Here is an 18,825-nt window from a genome sequence, read left to right as displayed (position 1 = left end):
GTAATAAGAAAGATTTAGCTTTTAATAAAATTTCCTATAAAAAAAAAAAGCGAAATATAAAAAAAACATACTTGTTTCTGTTTATCTTGTGTTTATCTTTAGAATTATATTAAAAGTGTCTTACATATGGGGGCACGGTGGTGCAGCTGGTAGTGCAGCCGTCTCACAGCAAGAAGGTCCTGGGTTTGATTCCCGCCGGGGGACGCTGTGGTTGCTGAAGTGCGTGTTAGTTCCCCCATGACTTCAGTGCCCACACCCTGGGTGGGGTTGGCGAAAGGATCTTTCTGTGTGGAGTTTGTATGTTCTCCCCGTGTTCCCTTGGGTAGCTAGTGTGGGTAGCTAGTGTGAGCTACCCTCACAAAAAACATGCACACAGTCCTGGGCTATACATGCCCCTTCTGGCCAACCGGGGCGCCAGATGGGGTGGGGAGGATCCGGCCGGAATAACGTGATCCTTCCACGCGCTACGTTCGGCCGGAGAAACCCCACCCTGTCTGGTGAAAAGATGCGGCCTGCTCACTCCTGAGGTTAAGGAGGAGACCTGAGCTCAGTGCAGGGCCCTCCCGGGGTTGGTAGAGGGGAGCAATGCCCAGGACTGTCACTTAGGTAGGAGCACGGGGTGGTAAAAAATGGGAAAAAAACGGTATAAAACTATTTAAAAAAAAAAAAAAAAAGTGTCTTACATAATTTGAAAAAAAAAATGAGACCGACCGACCGAAATGAGAAATTTCAAGAAAAGATCCTGAAGAAATATATTTTACATAATTAGAGTGTAAACAAAGTGCATATTTCCTTTAAAATTAACTAAACTGATATTGGATTAGATAACAATAGTAAAAAAAAAGAATTAGAAAAAAAAATGCACAGTTTTTGTTATTTTGAGCGTGCGGCCCACAAGGAAAAAATTAGTAAAATCCGGCCCGCCAAGCAAAATGAGTTTGACACCCCTGTCCTAAGGTCTTTTCACATAATATAATGTTTTTATGTTTCCTCTCCAGTTTGAAATATTACTGCACACACTTTGCTGCAGTCAACCTGGCATGTTGGAAAGAAATCACAAATGTCCAGGTGGAGCCAGACTGCCATAAACAGGGCTCTCTATCCATCCAGAGGAGCGTAATGTTGAGTCCTCAGCTTGTTGTTCCTTTATTTGCAAGAATAAGCTTCTTCTGACGGCAGAACCGTACCTTCTTTTTCAGTCTGCATAACGGTCGGGGCTTATTTTAGACCATCTCCTTCATAGAGATGGCTGCTCCATAAAATCAAGCCTCCGTCAGTCCTAATTCAGATAAAAAAGAGTGGAGTTTTTATGAGTGCACTTACAGCAGGCTCGGTGTCTCCTAAATGGAGGTGGGATGGTTCCCTCGGTTTACGGTGGTTTTGGATGTCGTGGCAAGGCAGACCAGTCCTATTTGCAGCTGTGTATCTCATGTCAGCTACATCCTGAAATGATGAATTACGTGTGCGTGTGTGTGTGCCACACCGTTCCCTTTTTGCTAATGTTAGAGTAAGATTGACCCAGCAGGCTTCGCCTTTTCTATTTTTAAAGCTCTCATGTTTTTGGCCTTCTCAGATGTGTGATGAAGAACAAAATACACAGTAATTTTGCAGCACTGAATGAAATGAAACATCTTACCAGATAGTTAAATGTTATTTTCAGTCAAATTTTAACCTCAACACTCCAGTTGGACTAAATAAAGGTCCCTGCTGGATGGAATAGCAGTCACACATACTGTACCTCTGTTTGCTTTAGTGATAGGTTTCATCTCCCCTGCACAGAAAGAGTGTACTATCTGGATTTGTTCAGTACTCTAAGATACTCTGTTCTTATCCTGAGTAACCTTGCAGGTTGTGACTGTGTCAGATTTCCAATGAAACTCTGTAATCAATGCAGCAAACTGATGAAGATTTCTTTTCTCTGCAGGATCCGTACATCTTTGAGCCCAACTGTCAGATGAAGGTGGATGAGTTTGGTTTTTTCATCACCTGGAAGAGTGAGGGGAAGGTGCGTTCTCCATGTTTATGTACTCTGTTACCTTCCAGACACTTCCTGGAGAAGTTATGATTTAAAAAAAAAAAGACACGTGTCACAACAATCACCAGAGGTGTCTTCAGTATTCACATTCATTACTCAGGTAGAAGTATAGATACTAGAGTTTAAAAATACTCTGTAGAAGTTGAAGTATCAACTCAAGTTTTTTACTCAAGTCAAAGTATAAAAGTACTGGTTTCAAAATTAAAGTATGAAAGTAAAAGCAATGTAAGGGGGAAAAAAGCCATTAAGGACAAAAGCCATTGAAAATGAATGCATCTTAGTATAATGCAAATATATTAAAGAACCATATATGTGTACTATTGAGCATTAACATGTGTTTCAGAGAGCAGGAGATATGATGACTAGTTGCCTATAAGTATTGTAATGGTGCAAAAAGTAAAACTTCAGAGGCATGTTATCATTTATCCTAACCTTTATTGGAATGTACATCCTAGTTTAGTTGCAGGAATCTGAGGGAACGGATGTAAGAACAAAACTGGACAAGAACATCTGAAACAACCACAACCAAATTCACTCGATCGGGATGGAGCAATTTAACTGGATAGTTTTTTTTAAAGGCCGAAATGAAATAGAGTAACGAGGCTATTTTTAAAATGTAAGGAGTAAAAAGTACAAATAATTGCGTGAAAATGTAAGGAGTAAAAGTAAAAAGTCGTCTGAAAAATAATTACTCCAGTGAAGTATAAATAACCAAAATTTCTACTTAAGTAAGGTAACGAAGTATTTGTACTTCGTTACTTGACACCTCTGACAATCACTTAATGTACACTGGAGATTTAAACATTTAAGATTGGAGCTATAGTTTTAAATTAAAACCAGCTGACATTTACAGTGCTTCATTTTTCTGCTGGCTGTACGCTACAAACAAGGAAAACATCTAGCGATCCATCCTCTCAATCTGTTTCCTCTGTAGTCCAGAGAGCAGATCAAACTCAGAAATGGCCCAGTGAGTGTCATAACAGCTATTAATGTTCAGTCCTAAAAGTGTAAGGTATTGAAAACCTGATTATAAAGAAGAGGTGGACATGTTTGCTCTTATTCGACTCCTGAAGACTTCTGTTTACTGTTCTGAGTTTGTGGCGTTGATGTGACTCATCAGTCGTCTCCTCTTCATTTATTTTCCTGTTGACTTGATAAAGATTTTTCCTTCACCTGTCGCTCTGCTCCCCAGGAAGGCCAGGTTCTCGAGTGTTCCCTCATCAACAGTATCCGCGTCGGCGCCGTTCCCAAGGTGAGACTTTTTGAAAGACGGTTTTATCACTTCTGCTTTCACAAAAATTCCCACTCTCAGCCGATCCCGACGCGCAGGCTCATGCGCTGCTTTTACACTCCTCGTAAAAGCCCGGACGACTGCCAGGGAGGCGTATCATTCATGCTTAAATTAGTCAAGCGACAATAGTACATTTTAGCAGCATAATGCCAGATCAGGGACTCCCAGTTGACTCCTGCTGCCGAGCTGCTCTCTCTGACTCACGAGAAGACAAACCCGGGCATGAAATATGTACAGTAACTCATCAATATTAATACAAATCTGGACTGATTCAGCCGCAGGTTGCATTGGAAACAGTTTTTCCGCAGCGGTGGAATGATGAATGAAGTGTGCTTGTGAAGATACACCTTCAAAGAAGCACAGGGTTACCGAGTTCACTCTAAAGGCCCGACAGCTCGCAGGCAGGAGACGTTCTGTCCGTGTCAGACGGAGCCTCCCTCGCCCTGTAACGGGAAACTGACCCTGACATGACTCAGATGTATCTGCCAGCAGTTTTACTCCACGTTTTCATTGCAGCTGGCAACAAATCAGTTGTTTTATTAATCAGATATGGCGCCAGATATAATGAAAGCCGATATGGTTTCTCATTATATAAAATATTGATTCATGCAGCGTGCCCCTGAGAGTGACGCATTACATCTAGTATTTGGCTTGGCGTCCACTGTATGAATTATGAATGCTTTAATCAGATACCCAGTGTATCTAATATAGCGGGTACCAGTTTGTAACTAGGATGCAAACCCATCACAGCTAGAAGCCTGACTGGACGCAGCGTATTAAAAGTTGCAAGCATTACCGTTCCAGGCAGAACGTGCATGTGTGAGGGCACGTATACAGATGTAGGCCTGTGTTGAAAAAATCGATTTTCGGATTCTAAATCGATTCTCATATTAATTCCTAAAAATCGATTTGTATGTCTAAAGATCGATTTTTTTTTTTTTTTCATCATTACATTTTTGCCTGGTGAACTTTAATCCCAGTAGTTTTGAAAACTCCTGAACTAAATTAACTTTTCTTTAGAGAAAATGCTGCAAATTTCAGCTTAAATTTCTAAATGTTATATTAGTTCAATGAAGTTCATATAATCTATATTTACTATAGCTTGTTTGGTTTCTCTGTTATCGGACACGGTTTGTCATGAAATACCTGAAAAATGCCGGGTGCTTCATGGCAAGCTGTGTGTCTGGTGACAGAATAAATCAGATAAGCTAAAATGATTTGTTTACTGCATGAACTGTTGCAATTTCTTTCTTTTTTTGCACTTTAAATGGATATTGAAAGGCCTGTTTGAGTTATTCATTTCTTAGTTATTTTACAAAAATTATTGTAAAATTATTATTTCAATAGTTATTTTACAGTCATATAATCCAGGCAACACTAACCCAAATCAATATCGAATCAAATGGTGATAATCGATTCTGAATCTTAAGAATCGGAATCGAATCGATTCTTGACATTTGAATCGATACCCGATACCCCATATCGAGATTTTAATATATATCGATATATTTTCAAACGCGATATGGTACGAGACAATATCGTTTATATCGTTTTTTTTTTTTGTTTTTTTTTATGATTTTGATATAGCTTATTTTGTGACAAATTGACTTGAATGTTTTATTTGAGATTTGCACAAATGTTTTGTTATTTGCACAACTGTCAACCTCAGTGGAAAAGTCTGCCTGTTACTGTCTACACATTGTATTAATTGCACAGTGTATTTTAATGTAATTGTTATGCAGGAAAGGGATATTTGTTTTATTTTATTCAAGAAGCATTTTTATTCTATATATGCAGGCAGTTTATTTTTATTTCATTTGTTTTATACATTTTGATATTGTGCAGACCTCTGTTAATAAAGGAACCTGTGTGACATTTGGCACATGGCTTTGTATTAAAACTGACTGTTTTTTTAAGGGTTTGCCTCAGAAAAAATGAAGCTAACAGAGATGCTATGCTATAATGCTTTGGGGGAAACCCCAATTATTGTACAGAAAAAATATCGATATATATCGAGTATCGCCATTCAGCTAGAAAATATTGAGATATGACTTTTGGTCCATACCGCCCAGCCCTAGTTCCAGGCAGAACGTGCATGTGTGAGGGCACGTATACAGATGCTGTGGTCTGATGGCAGCGCCTCCTGTTTGTTCAGGTGCTGTTTAGTAAGTCAAAGACTGTGATAGCAGGGCTTCTCCTCGGAGGATGACCCGGTTCCACAGGCCCCGGCAGCCGTTTAATGATGGGATGATAAGGGAAAGGATGAATGGGAGTGGGTGATTGTTGGCTGGGATCCTGACGCCTGCTGCTGTTAACTTAATCACAAAGAAGCATTACAGTCTTCCCTGGTGAAATCACAGTGTTTAGAGGAAAATTACCCACAATAACTGTGGGTAAATGTCAAAAACTGTCATGTGTGTGTTGTCTAATGTGCAGCGGAACACATTCAGATGTTTCCATCGTGGCCACTGAGAATCACTTTATTTCTTTCACCTTGTTTCTACAGGACCCAAAGATCTTGTCGTCATTTGAGGCCATTGGAAAGACGGAGGCGGACTTGGAGGGATGCATCATCTGCATCTGCAGCGGCGCAGACCTTGTCAACCTCAGCTTCATGTTCTTGGTGGCAGAGAGCCCCGACACAGCCAGGGTAAATGCATATTTAATATTAAGTGACGACCTTGAGATTAAACTTTAAGAGTTGACATAATATATAACCTTATAATTAATACTGATTAAGCACTTAAATAAGTGCCTGACTTTCTAAACATAGCCACGTTCTGTTGTGCTAATTTGCTCAGGCAATAAATAAAAGCATTAAGACTGCTTTTGCAATAATCTGTGTAATTATCCAGTACTGCACATGTTTGCTTTTTATTGAGATGGATGTCCACAATGGTCACAAACCTGTATGTGGTCTAGACGAAAAGCCTGGCTCAGGACAGCTCAGAGACCCGAGGACAAAATAATCCATACAAGATAAATGGAACTGGCTCTCATGCCAACTTCTCCATAAGCCCTTGTTTCATTCTCATAAATTCAGACACATTTAAATCAATTATCTTCTTTGTTTCCGTTTTACCCTCCTGAACTCTTGATGCATTTCCCTTTTCTTTGAATGCTCGGGTTACACACAGGAACCCAAAGCAAAGAAGCCTTCAGTTATGCCGTTATGTCAAAGTTATCCAGTAAAATAAAGGGAACTTACAGACTCCACGCTCTGCTGCAGTCATGTCCAAAAGTGTTTGAAACTATTTCCATCCAATATTTACTATCATGTCCAAATAATGATTTAGCCCCCGAAATGAAGGCTCTTTGGTTGTATTTCCTAAATGATAAATGCCATATTTTTGTGAAACCTCTTTAATTAACCCTTTGCCTGTGACATATGAAATAATACACAGAATATCTTTTGTTTTTTGGGGGATTTTTTTGATAAATGTTTATTACATATTAAATTTTAACACACCCCAATTTTATCTTTAACAGTCTCTAAGTAATTATGTTTTTGTACCATTGTAAATACATTGTGTAATTTTTTTTGGATACACCTTTATTTTATTGGAGCAGTACAGGAGCTCAGAAATGTGTGCATTATTATATTATATTAAAATGATGTAAGAGGGTTAAATCTGAAAGTCTTCACCTAAATCACATCTTGATTGTTTTATTGTATATTCTTTGAGTTGATTTATTCATTTTATTTAAAGGTTTAGATTACAGGGACAATGCACATTAATAACACATTTAAACCAGTGTAAAATGTGCCGGAATTAGCCAAAAAGGCTATTTTGCATCCGCTGTCCCTGGACTGGAGTAAAAATAGTCAACCTAAAAGAAAGAATTATTAGATACAATCAATAAAACATTTCCGAATAAAAAGCCTATATCAGAATAGAGATTAAGAGTTAAAAACTAAGCTAAAATACATAAACACACAGGTTAACAAGCTCAACAACAGACAATTGCTACACACGAAAATGTATGAAGACAAACAAAATATAAAAAAACTCTTTGTCTACACACTTCTGGACCTGACTGCATGAGCACTTTTATGACCACAGCCTACACGGCATAAAGATAAGACAAAGGTGCCCGACATGAACGGGTTTGTGTTTGTATTTGCAGATATACAAATATTACGATAAAGAATCCAACGGGAATTGCTCTTTAAGAAGTCGTGGGAAAGCTCGCCGTCTTCCATAAAATCCTGACAGACACTTAATGAAGCTGAACCGTCTCTAAAACCCGCTGCCACCACACAACGAGACTGGTGACTTTATCACAGCAGCAGATCTCTCTCAAACACCCGGCGCTTTGGTCCTGTGCTCATTTTACAGCTTAATGTGTTCTGCAAAATTCTTGTACTATTTACTATCCGATGTTTTTGAATAAGATTTATTTTACTGATAGTGAAAATGTAATTCTTTACACTTCTTTTTTCATGCACAGATTTTTAAAATGTATTTTCTTATGAATCATATTTCCTAAATGGTTTATTTCACGACATTTCATTATTTGCTTTGGCCCGTTTTGTTCTTTGTAGCAGTCAGAAAGTTAGAGAGTCGCTCCAGTTCAGCGACTCGCTGAGATTACAGGCGGCCGGGAGCCGGAGGAAAATCCGTGGAGAAACAGGCAGCCGTTCTCTCTTCAGCACGACACAAAGGTTTAGCAGTAATTCAGAAAAAGCTCTTGACAACTCACTGAAAAATATGCTTCCAGCCTGAGGGGTGTCTCCTGAAAAGCAATATATAGGACGTATGACTAGTTGATCATCTACAACTGTTGTTGGATATTTATTTTTTCAACGATCTGTTTAAAGTTGTCAGTTTAGAAAGCAGCTTGAAAACAAACTGGCGATGGGTGTTTAGTGCCACGGCCCCGCGGTGCCGTCTGGGGGCTCGCGGCCACACGCCTGCCAGTCACACGGCCGCCTTTGGCAGGACGGCCTTCCAGCCGAACCACAAGCTAGGGCTGGGGATCGATTCAAATGTCAAGAATCGATTTGATTCCGATTCTTAAGATTCAGAATCGATTATCAAGATTTGATTTGATTCGATTCGATTCCGATATTGATTTGGGTTAGTGTTATTAAAACAGTTTTTTGAGCTGTTGCATGAATTATATGACTGTCTAGTTATGCAAAATATTACTACTAGTATTATATTGAGATTAAACAGCAAGTATTGGCAGCTAATGATGCTGTAAGGACCAATCAGCTCCCAGAATGCTGATAGAACTGCTTTCAGAAACATCGTGGGTCAGAATTACCAAACAGATCCAGGGAGGAAACAGAGACGGATTAAATCGGTTTTATTTTTTCCCACATTCCGTTTTTATTTGTTCCATTTTTGGTCTATTTTGGTTTTTAATTTTTGAGCATTTGGTTTTTAGCATTTTTTGCAAATGTAACCCCAAGACAGTATATAAAGTAATGAAATATAGACAATTTATGCAATTATAACCTAACACTTTAATGTTTTCATACCTTTAAACATATTTAAAGGCAAAAACATGGCATCAGTTATTCTCGTGTCCAACAAAACATTGCTAAACAAAAAAATAACCAAAAGTTATAATGTAATGATGAAAAAAAAAAAAAAAACATAAATAAATAAAAAAAAATAAAAAAAAAATGGATCTGTAGACATATTAATTGATTTTAAGGAATTAATATGAGAATTGATTTAGAATTGGGAAATCGATTTTTTTCAACACAGTTCTACCACAAACACCCATCACACTTACACAGGTACGCTGGCTCGCCCCCCTGCAGTTTGGAAGTCTGTCATCCCTGATGGATATGTCAGCCTCCCGTCAGCAGCTCAGACACAGACACCGCGTAACCACCGGCGCTTCCCAGCAAGCAGGTGGCCCCGAGCAGCAGACGTGGGGAGATGACAGGGTTGTTTACATCAGCAGACACATGCTCACACATGCTCATACAAACACACACACGACAACAGGAATAACTCACTGAACCGTACACATGTAGAGCAAGGATGCTAAAAACTGAGCAGGTAATCGTTGACTGTATTTCCTCTAAGGGTTTCTGTGGCTGCACATCCCGTGTGGATGTCTGCGTGCGTGGGAGTTTTTCAGATCGGGCTGCTCAGGAACTTGCCTGTAATTAATTTGCCTTCGTTTACTTCTTCAAGGTCTTCAAGGTCTTGGTCTCGGTTGCCCGGTCCGGTGGTCAGTGTTTACAGCTGAGGGGAGTGTGTGTGGTCTAACTACTTGAACTTTTTTGTTTGCAGAAATGGATCGAGGGCTTGAGGTCGGTGATCCACAACTTCAAGGCCAACAATGTGTGTCCAATGACATGCCTGAAGAAACAGTGAGGGAATTTTACAGCACTTTTATTCTCCTCAACTTATACTACTTGGTTTAACTCTTTTTTTTTTCTTTTCCATTTTTCGTGTTTAGTTGGATGAAAATGTGTTTCCTAACCAACGTCAATGGGAAGATCCCTGTGAGAGGGTAAGGTTAATCTGAACACCGCTGTGATAATATACAAGGCTTATAACAATTTACTTCCGGGCTGCATGCAGGAACTGTTCAAGCCAAGAGAGGGCAAACACGACCTCAGGGGAACTGCAATGTTTGAGACAACGGCAATAAGAAAAAACACAAAGGGCAGATGTTTATCTGTTTTAGGAGTAAAACTGTGGAACTCATTAGACAACGACCTTAAACTAGCAAATTCAATAAAAGCATACAAGATATTATTCAAAGCAAAGGTAATGGACACATATAAAGAAACACAATAAGCAAACAAAGAAGAATGCACACATGCATGAGATAAAATGACAATTTAAATTGGTTTTGTCGGTTTCTTTAGCATCTTTTCACTTTCTGTTTTCAGAGCTATCATTATTATTATTATCATATTATTGCTATTATTATTACTATTATCATTATTATTATTATTATCATCATCATCATCATCATCATCATCATCATCATCATTATTTTTGTTATTATTATTATTATTTTGTGTAGACTTATGATACTTAATTTGTTCTTTTTGTATATTCTATTCAGTTAAAAGGTGGGCAAGATAAACTTTATGCTTCAAGCCCAGACCTTTTCGGTCAAATAATCACAATGTTGACCAGGGAAAAATTGACCGAAATAAATATTAACTAACTAACTAAAAGATGAAAACGTATCCTGCAGAACTTGTATCGTATCCAGCGAGATTTACTCATTTCATCACGTTCTGCAATCTCTTCTTTTCTTTGTTCTTTAGCATTACACGAACATTTGCATCCGGGAAGACGGAGAAGGGCATCTTTCAGGCTCTGAAGGACCTCGGCCTTCCCAGTGGAAAGGTCAGACAGCGATCAGTCATATGAATCTTTCCAATTACTCATTTAAAAAAAAAAAACAACTCCAAGTACGTGGCTCTCTGTCCTCAACAGAACGACGAGATTGAACATTCAGACTTCACCTTTGACATTTTTTACGCGCTCACACAGAAGATCTGTCCCCGCACAGATATTGAGGAACTCTTCAAGAAAATGTGAGTCACTTGTTTGTAATAGTTTTTATAAATGGTAGCTGTTATGTAACCATGTGATTTTACTGAAGAAATTCACCAAATTTAACAAGACAGCCTTGCACTGGGTTGCGTTTTTGTTACCCTGTTACCCAGACAGAACGTTGATGTGCATAGTTGAGATATTTCCCAAGTGAGAGCCGCTACATCAACTTGGAAATAATCAGGACAGATTTTCTGCGTGCGCTGCACTAACTACGCCTGGACAGCCTAACCTGCTTCCACAGTTCAACATTTAATTATGTTCAACCTAATGACAACATCAAAAAAAAAGGGAAAAGAGAACTGATGATTAACATCTTTTTACTAAAAGTAACATTTAAGTATTATCTCTTCATAAGGACAGCTTTCTAATTTTAACTGACTGACCGTGTGAATGACTATTTAAAGAAGCTTAACGTTTTTTTGTTGTTTTTTTTTCTAATAAATTTCTTTGCAGCAATGGGAGCAAAACTGATTATTTAACTGTAGACCAGTTAGTCAGCTTTCTGAATGAAGTAAGCTCTTTATCATTCATTAACTTCTCTGTGTAGCTGGCTTGCTCGTGCCCGTCTCTGCAGCCCCCCTGCCTTCCTCCCACCCTGCTCGGGGTAGAAGTTGCCCCTCCGGCCCGCCAGCCGTCATTAAAGCTCCATTCACACAACAGAGAAAAACAAAAGTCTTTTTACTTTAAGTGAAGCCTGCAAGGGCAACTTCCACCAGACCCCCTATTCTGCATGCCCATCGCATCCCGTTCCCCCCGTGTTCTCCCTAGTGTAGCTCGCCTCCCTCCCGGAGTCTGATTGGTGTTTCCATGACAACAGGAGGGTAGAGGTTTCCATCCTGTTGCGTCCTGCTTGGTTCATCTCGTTTCCTGCTGTGCGTCTCTCTGTCCTGTGGCCCGTCCTCCTCCTCTGTGGCTGAATACCTGCTTAGTACCGCTGATGTGCAGTCACGTGTGTGTGCCGCTTCATGCTCTGGACTCGATCAGATTAATTCCCACCTGGCTTTAGGAGTGGGCAGTGACACGATAATGGTGTTATGATGTTGTTCTGCCGGAGCTGCTCTGAACACCTCCAGCACACACGGCTGCTTCGTTTCCGAGCAACATTTTAACACATCACTTCTTAGTGTGAATTCACAACATTTTCTCCCAAAATGCCACAGTAGTTAAATGAAACTAAATTTATCCACCAATATATACAAATTGCATGAAATAATACAACATATTTTTGGATTATTTTATTACTATCTGCATATATAAACGTATAATTATCAGATAGATTTAAATAATTTGAAATAGTTATCAATAAACCATTTAGAGTAACTTATCGCAGATTCTGAAAATGTTGACACACATGGCAGCTAGGTGGTTCCCATCCTGTTTGTTTAGTGCCAGAAGTGTTTGTGCTAGATCCGGTTTGTGTTTGGCAGCGACTGCAGCAGTAGATAAGACACGTGTGAATGACTGTGTGTGTGTTTTTGCGTAACGCTCCACAGAACCAGCGCGACCCGAGGCTCAACGAGATTCTGTTCCCGTTCTATGACCCCAAGAGAGCCACGCAGATTATTGACAAATATGAAAGAGATGATGAACTGAAGAAAAAAGGTAAAACTGTGGAGGGAAAGAGGAGGCAGACAATCTTTAGTCTTTGCTGCCATCTGCTGGCGTAACCGAGAAGCTGCAGTTTTACAGTTAACGGGGGATGAAGCTATTACAGGACTGTCTCAGAAAATTAGAATATTGTGATAAAGTTTTTATTTTCTGTAATGCCATTAAAAAAACAAAAATGTCATACATTCTGGATTCATTACAAATCAACTGAAATATTGCAAGCCTTTTATTATTTTAATATTGCTGATCATGGCTTACAGTTTAAGAAAACTAAAATATCCTATCTCAAAAAATTAGAATATTCTGGGAATCTTAATCTTAAACTGTAAGCCATTATCAGCAATATTAAAATAATAAAAGGCTTGCAATATTTCTGTTGATTTGTAATGAATCCAGAATGTATGACATTTTTGTTTTTTTTTAATGGCATTACAGAAAATAAAAACTTTATCACAATATTCTAATTTTCTGAGACAGTCCTGTACAGTAATCACGATAAATCCAATGCAAACTGTAACGTTAATCTAACAAAAGAAAGTTACACATATCCTTTGCCCAAAAAGCACATGGTGATCTGACATCTGATTTTCAATCATGTGAGGGCTGAAACTTGTGTGTGCTGCGGTGTTGATGAATGTTTTATATTTATTTGATTTAGATAGTCAGTCAGGAAGTCCTTATATTATCTTACCAGGTTTAATATCGTCTGCCGAACAAATTACTGAAGCACTTAAACGTAGTAGTGAATATAGTGAAATTACGCGGTCCACTATCTGAGCCAGATTTGAAAGGGAAAAAAAAGCAGAGATTTGGCAGCGAGTAATATTAAAGGGATAAATGAGGAGGTAGCAGTCTTCTGCCAAACAGAAGGTCTGTGGTTTGATCCATGACCTCCCCGCTCCACGCGTGGAAGAGTCTCCAACACGCTGCTGATGAATAGTGTAAATCTGTGAGTTTGTAGTATAAAAGGGCTTAAAATGGTCAACAAGATTAGAAAAGTAATGCAAAATCCTTCAAACCGTTTATTATTAACTGCATAGGTCATGAATTGGACAGTTATTCCCCGTTTGTTTTATTCTTCTCCAGGTCAGATGTCCAGTGACGGGTTCTGCCGGTACCTAATGTCAGATGAAAATGCCCCCGTGTTCCTGGACCGACTGGAGCTGTACCAGGACATGGACCAGTCGCTGGCCCACTACTTCATCAGCTCCTCCCACAACACCTACCTGACCGGCCGACAGTTCGGAGGGAAGTCGTCGGTGGAGATGTACCGCCAGGTCCTGCTGTCTGGATGCAGGTACACAAGCGGGGCCACTGCATTTAAGCAGGACTGCAATAGGACTAGGGATGGGAATCGAGAACCGGTTCTTGTTGAGAACCGGTTCTCAGTATTTCAATTCCTTGGAATCGTTTGCCTTTTTCGCCAACGATTCCTTTATCGATTCCAGTGGGCACGAATGACGTCACCAAGCACGTTGCGCAACATGCGCATTCGCGCCCTCCAGGAAAACACGTAGGGTACGCGGCGACACGTACCGTACGGCACGCGTCCCCGCGTACCCTACGCCGTAGGCTCTGCGTCGATTTAACGCGGAACCATAAATCATGCTTTAGAAGAGCTGCGCGCTCCGGCGGACAGCGGAGCTCCTGACACAGCTGCAGTGCATCAGCTCATCTATGGAGAAGTTAAAGAGCTTCTACCGCTAGCTTCTCCTTTCATCAAGGCAGGAAGAGCATCAGTCCAGAATAGATGAATGTCACCAAGCAGGGATTAAGTTTGTTGTGTTGAACATGTTACTGGACATTCTTGTGTAATTGCCACAAAATCATTTGTTGTATTTAGTTAATTTCTACAGAAGAATATTTATTTTATTATTATTATTTTATATAAATACATATTTTATATTACAAATAATTTTGTGGTGACTCCCTGGCACCATGGAGGAGCCCAAGGCTTAAGACTTCACTTATATTTTTTTGTTCAAAGATATAAAACAAAGTTGATACTAAAATTGTTTTTTTCTCCTTTTTTCCAAATGAGAATCGAATCGTTAAGCAGAATCGAAAAATTCTTATCAATTCCCATCCCTAATTAGGACCACATTATTTATGTGCAGTTTGCGGACACCCCTGGTGAGACCTCTGTGTGCTTTCTGCCAGGTGTATAGAGCTGGACTGCTGGGACGGCAAAGGAGAGGACCAGGAACCCATCATTACTCATGGCAAGGCCATGTGCACAGACATCCTGTTCAAGGTGACCTCACAAACACACAGTACCATTCATTCATACTCTTCTGTTGTCATCCGTTTATACGTCACTGAGTTGTGATAGAAGTGAGGATCAAGCATGAGCAGAGAGTAGGGCTGTGCGATTAATCGATTTTAAATCTAAATCGGATTTATTAATCAAGACTATGTTAAAAAAAAGGAAAATCGATTTTCCTTTTTTGCAGCTGGCTGCATTACAGACAGAGCTCGTCTAGTCATCTTTGTTTTGTCAAGAAAATTGTAAATGTTGTTACTTTACTAAACTCAAGGAGGATTTAGAGTATCTTTCAATTGCACTTTATTCCCAATAGGGAAATTTGATAAAATATTTGAAACAATTTATTCCATTGTCTTTTGTAGTTTTACCCAAAAAAAAATCGAAATCGAAAATCGGGTTTTCAGAGAGAAAAAAATCGGGATTTTATTTTTGTCCAAAATCGTCCAGCCCTAGCAGAGAGGCATCACGGCTGCGTCCTACTGCGTTTTTAGGGAAGTCATAACGTGGCATACATGTATGTATCAGGCCTCTTCTAAGCGTTATGGGTGCAGAGCAGCATTTGTGAGACATCCTTCGAAATTCTTGGAGGACGGAGGGAGACTGGGCTTATTTGTCTTCCCGCTTGCGTTGCCAGTATGAGATTTCACATCACGGCTCCTTTTTAACTCCTCTTCCTCACACAGTTTGATTTCACCTAGGTCTTGTCTCTTTCTCCTACGGCAGGATGTCATCCAAGCCATCAAGGAGACGGCATTTGTGACATCAGATTACCCCGTCATTTTGTCATTTGAAAACCACTGCAGGTAAAAGTGAAATCTGTGGAAAAGTGTCATATTTGTAGTAAAAACATTGCCAGTGTGTTACACTGTGAAGGTGCAGGATGTTCTGACTGTGTTTTTGTGTGTTTTCCCAGCAAACCACAGCAGTACAAGATGGCCAAGTACTGCGAGGAGATATTCTGTGAATTCCTCCTCAAACAGGCCGTGGACAGCTACCCGGTGCGACGTCCCTGTGTTTGATTTGATTTATTTTATTTTTGAACATGTAAAAAAAAACAACACTTCATGAGAAGTTTAAGAAAACAACAACGAATTTCATCTTTTAAAACTTGCTTTCTTGATTAACATGTGCCAAAAAAGTAGTAGGAAGAAGTGTAAACGTATTTAGTCCTACCCCCATTCACTGATCATTTAACCTGTATTTATATAAATATTCACACACTGTACTCAGTGTGTGAACAGTATTATTATTATTGTTATAAACTGTAATTGTTATATACTGTAATTATACTCATTTTCCCCATCTTTCCCGGCCTCTCTGAGTTTAGCACGTCTTGATAATAATACTGCTTTAGTTTAGTTTAATTTAGCACATAACATAAAAAAATAACATTACACAAATAAGTGCAGTTAAAAGAAACTGTGCAGGGAGGAGCGAGCAAGCCAGTAGGCTTATGAGGAGCCCCCACCTAATAACATTTAACAAAATAGTTATGAGGATACAAAATCATAAAAATAAATATATATATATTATTATTATTAATATATAATAAAATTGCATGTAGAACATGAATGAAAAAAGAATAAGAAAAAGAAAAGAAAAAAGAAAAAAAGAATAAAAAAAATTATTGTAGACATGACACTATAGACACTGCATTCTTAGTTTTCTTCTGCTCCCTCCTCAGATTGAACCTGGCCGCCCATTACCGTCTCCAAACGACCTCAAGAGAAAAATCCTCATCAAAAACAAACGATTGAAACCTGAAGTTGAGCAGAGTAAGCATGCCGATGACTTGTTTCAGCTCTTTTATGTAGCGCTCTGAGTCCAGGTACGAAGGTGTTTAATATCCACATGTGCAACACAGAGCAGCTCGAGGCCTTCAAGAAGCACATGGAAGCGGGCGAGACCAACACCCCTGCCATCATTATGGGAGAGGAGAATGAAGAGGAGACGGAGAACGGTCAGTTACCTGCACTTAGCCATGAAGGAGATACTCCGAATCTGAAGGAAGGCTGGGTTTCAGTGTGATGCTTTTTTTTACCGTGGCGTCTCTGGCTGTAGGAGAGAAAGAAACAGAAGATGTGAAGGATTTGAATTCAGAAGCTCCAAGTCTGTCAGAGGCAGCCAGCGAGAAAGAGAGCAACAGTGTTTCCCAGAGTAACGCCGTCGGCTCGGGGAAAGACGAGGAACGTAGCAACAGCATCAAGAAGGTGAGACGGCACTTAAATACACCTCCAAAACTTTAAAAATAGACACTTCAACACAGTAGCGAGCAGGAAGGGCAGTTTCATATTAGCCTAGTGTTGAACACAGTATAAAATCAAGTCGTCTTACTCTCTCTTCACTCAGATGTTTGAAAAGAAGAACAGCATGCAACGTTTGGATTAGCTCTGATTGTAAATGTAAACTTGTCAAAACAAATCAATAGATGAAGACGTCTGTTCAGCTGTGGAACAATAAATGACAACGTGGAGGTCTCAACGGGTTCCTGTTCCTAAAGGAAATGTCAGAACTAGATGTATTCTCAGTATTTTTGTGATTTTTCCATTTAATTAACGTTAAATAATCAGGATATCTTAGACCAGGGGTCGGCAACTCAAAATGTTGAAAGAGCCATATTGGACTAAAAACAAAAAAAAACAAATATGTCTGGAGCCGCACAAAATGAAAAGTCTTGTATAAACCTTAGAATGAAGGCAACACATGCTGCATGTTTCTATATTAGTTATAACTGGGGGAAGATTTTTTTTTTTTCATTATGCACTTTGAGAAAAAAGTCGAAATGTCAAGATTAATGTTGAAGTACAATCTTGAGAAAAAAGTCGAAATGACGAGAAAAAAGCGAAATGTCGAGATTAAAAAGGAAAGGAAAAAGGAAGAAAAGAATAAAAAGAGAAAAAGAAAAAAAAAAAAGGTCAAACATTTTTGAAAAAGCTCCAGGAGCCACTAGGGCGGCGCTAAAGAGCCGCATGCGGCTCTAGAGCCGCTGGTTGCCGACCCCTGTCTTAGACAAACCGTGAATCTGCATGTTGTGGTTGAAGTCGTCATGGTCGTAAAACATTGAGCCCATGATGTCAGACAGTAAATGCAGTTTACAATATAACGGCACCAACTCGTGTTTGCAGGCACCTGACGATGAAGTTGTTGAAGTCTCTGAAGCAACGGATGCCACAGATATTTCAGAGGCCTCCGACCAAGACAACAACAAGAAGGCGAGTACCTCTCCACTTCTAAATACATTTCTTAGTCTGGGTCGGGTCAGAAAGACGTGTCTGCACGTGTTTTTGTACCTTTGCTTCTGCAGAGTGTAGATGTGCCGGAAGACTCGGAGGAGGCTCTGATCGCTCAGTACACCTACGTGGGAGCCACAACCAACATCCACCCGTATCTCTCAGCCATGGTCAATTATGCACAGCCCGTCAAGTTCCAGAGCTTTGACGTGGCGGAGGGTGAGCTTCCAGTCCCGTCTCATGTCATCCTTATTTCTCTGGCAGAGGAATTTTACTTGTATTATAGGGGTGTAACGATACACTAATCTCACGATACGGTATGATTCACGATAACGATACGAAATTATAGCAGTATTTTTTTAACAACCTTGAATGAGGAAAATATGACTGGAAAAAAAATGTATTTTATTTGAAAGATACAAAACAATACTGTACGTTTGCCCTATTGATCCAGTTGGTAATGCTTTATAACTGTTTAAGTTTTAAAGAGAAACCATTTTCCACAAACTGAACTAAAAGTAAATGTCAGGTTTGCATTATGATCTTCAGTTTCATACAAGTACAAATATTTTGCCACAAACTGAATAGTTTCTCTCATGTATGATTTGACTTTTTTCTTTTCCAGAAATTTAACAACTAAAATTAAATAAATAAATAAATACATACAATTTTACATCATAAAAAAGATTGATTCATGCTCACCTTATAAGTGTAAGAGGAGATTTATTTTTGTTAAGAAGGTTATTTTGGTAATTCAGGGTTCATTATTTTATAAATATATATTTATATTCTGATGTAAATCAGGGACTATAATTACACTAGTCAGTTTATCTGTAGTTGTTAGTATG

The 18,825-nt window shown here is 39.2% G+C and overlaps 1 protein-coding gene across 1 annotated transcript in view; it reads left to right on the top strand.

Moving 5' to 3' along the window:
• The window catches only part of LOC133418720 (1-phosphatidylinositol 4,5-bisphosphate phosphodiesterase beta-4-like), a 104,390-nt gene that overhangs the window by 64,460 nt on the left and 21,105 nt on the right, over nucleotides 1-18,825 (top strand). The window contains 18 exon segments of the mRNA XM_061707563.1: nucleotides 1,925-2,005; nucleotides 3,228-3,287; nucleotides 5,833-5,976; nucleotides 9,584-9,663; nucleotides 9,753-9,806; nucleotides 10,579-10,660; nucleotides 10,751-10,851; nucleotides 11,327-11,384; nucleotides 12,367-12,475; nucleotides 13,568-13,778; nucleotides 14,642-14,735; nucleotides 15,471-15,550; nucleotides 15,661-15,745; nucleotides 16,432-16,522; nucleotides 16,612-16,707; nucleotides 16,809-16,957; nucleotides 17,873-17,959; nucleotides 18,052-18,196. Of these exon segments, the coding sequence (XP_061563547.1) occupies nucleotides 1,925-2,005; nucleotides 3,228-3,287; nucleotides 5,833-5,976; nucleotides 9,584-9,663; nucleotides 9,753-9,806; nucleotides 10,579-10,660; nucleotides 10,751-10,851; nucleotides 11,327-11,384; nucleotides 12,367-12,475; nucleotides 13,568-13,778; nucleotides 14,642-14,735; nucleotides 15,471-15,550; nucleotides 15,661-15,745; nucleotides 16,432-16,522; nucleotides 16,612-16,707; nucleotides 16,809-16,957; nucleotides 17,873-17,959; nucleotides 18,052-18,196 (1,807 nt within the window).

The sequence above is a fragment of the Cololabis saira genome, chromosome 18 (genome assembly GCF_033807715.1).
Source record: "Cololabis saira isolate AMF1-May2022 chromosome 18, fColSai1.1, whole genome shotgun sequence".
NCBI lineage: Eukaryota > Metazoa > Chordata > Actinopteri > Beloniformes > Belonidae > Cololabis > Cololabis saira.
This window is presented reverse-complemented; position numbering and strand designations above follow the sequence as displayed.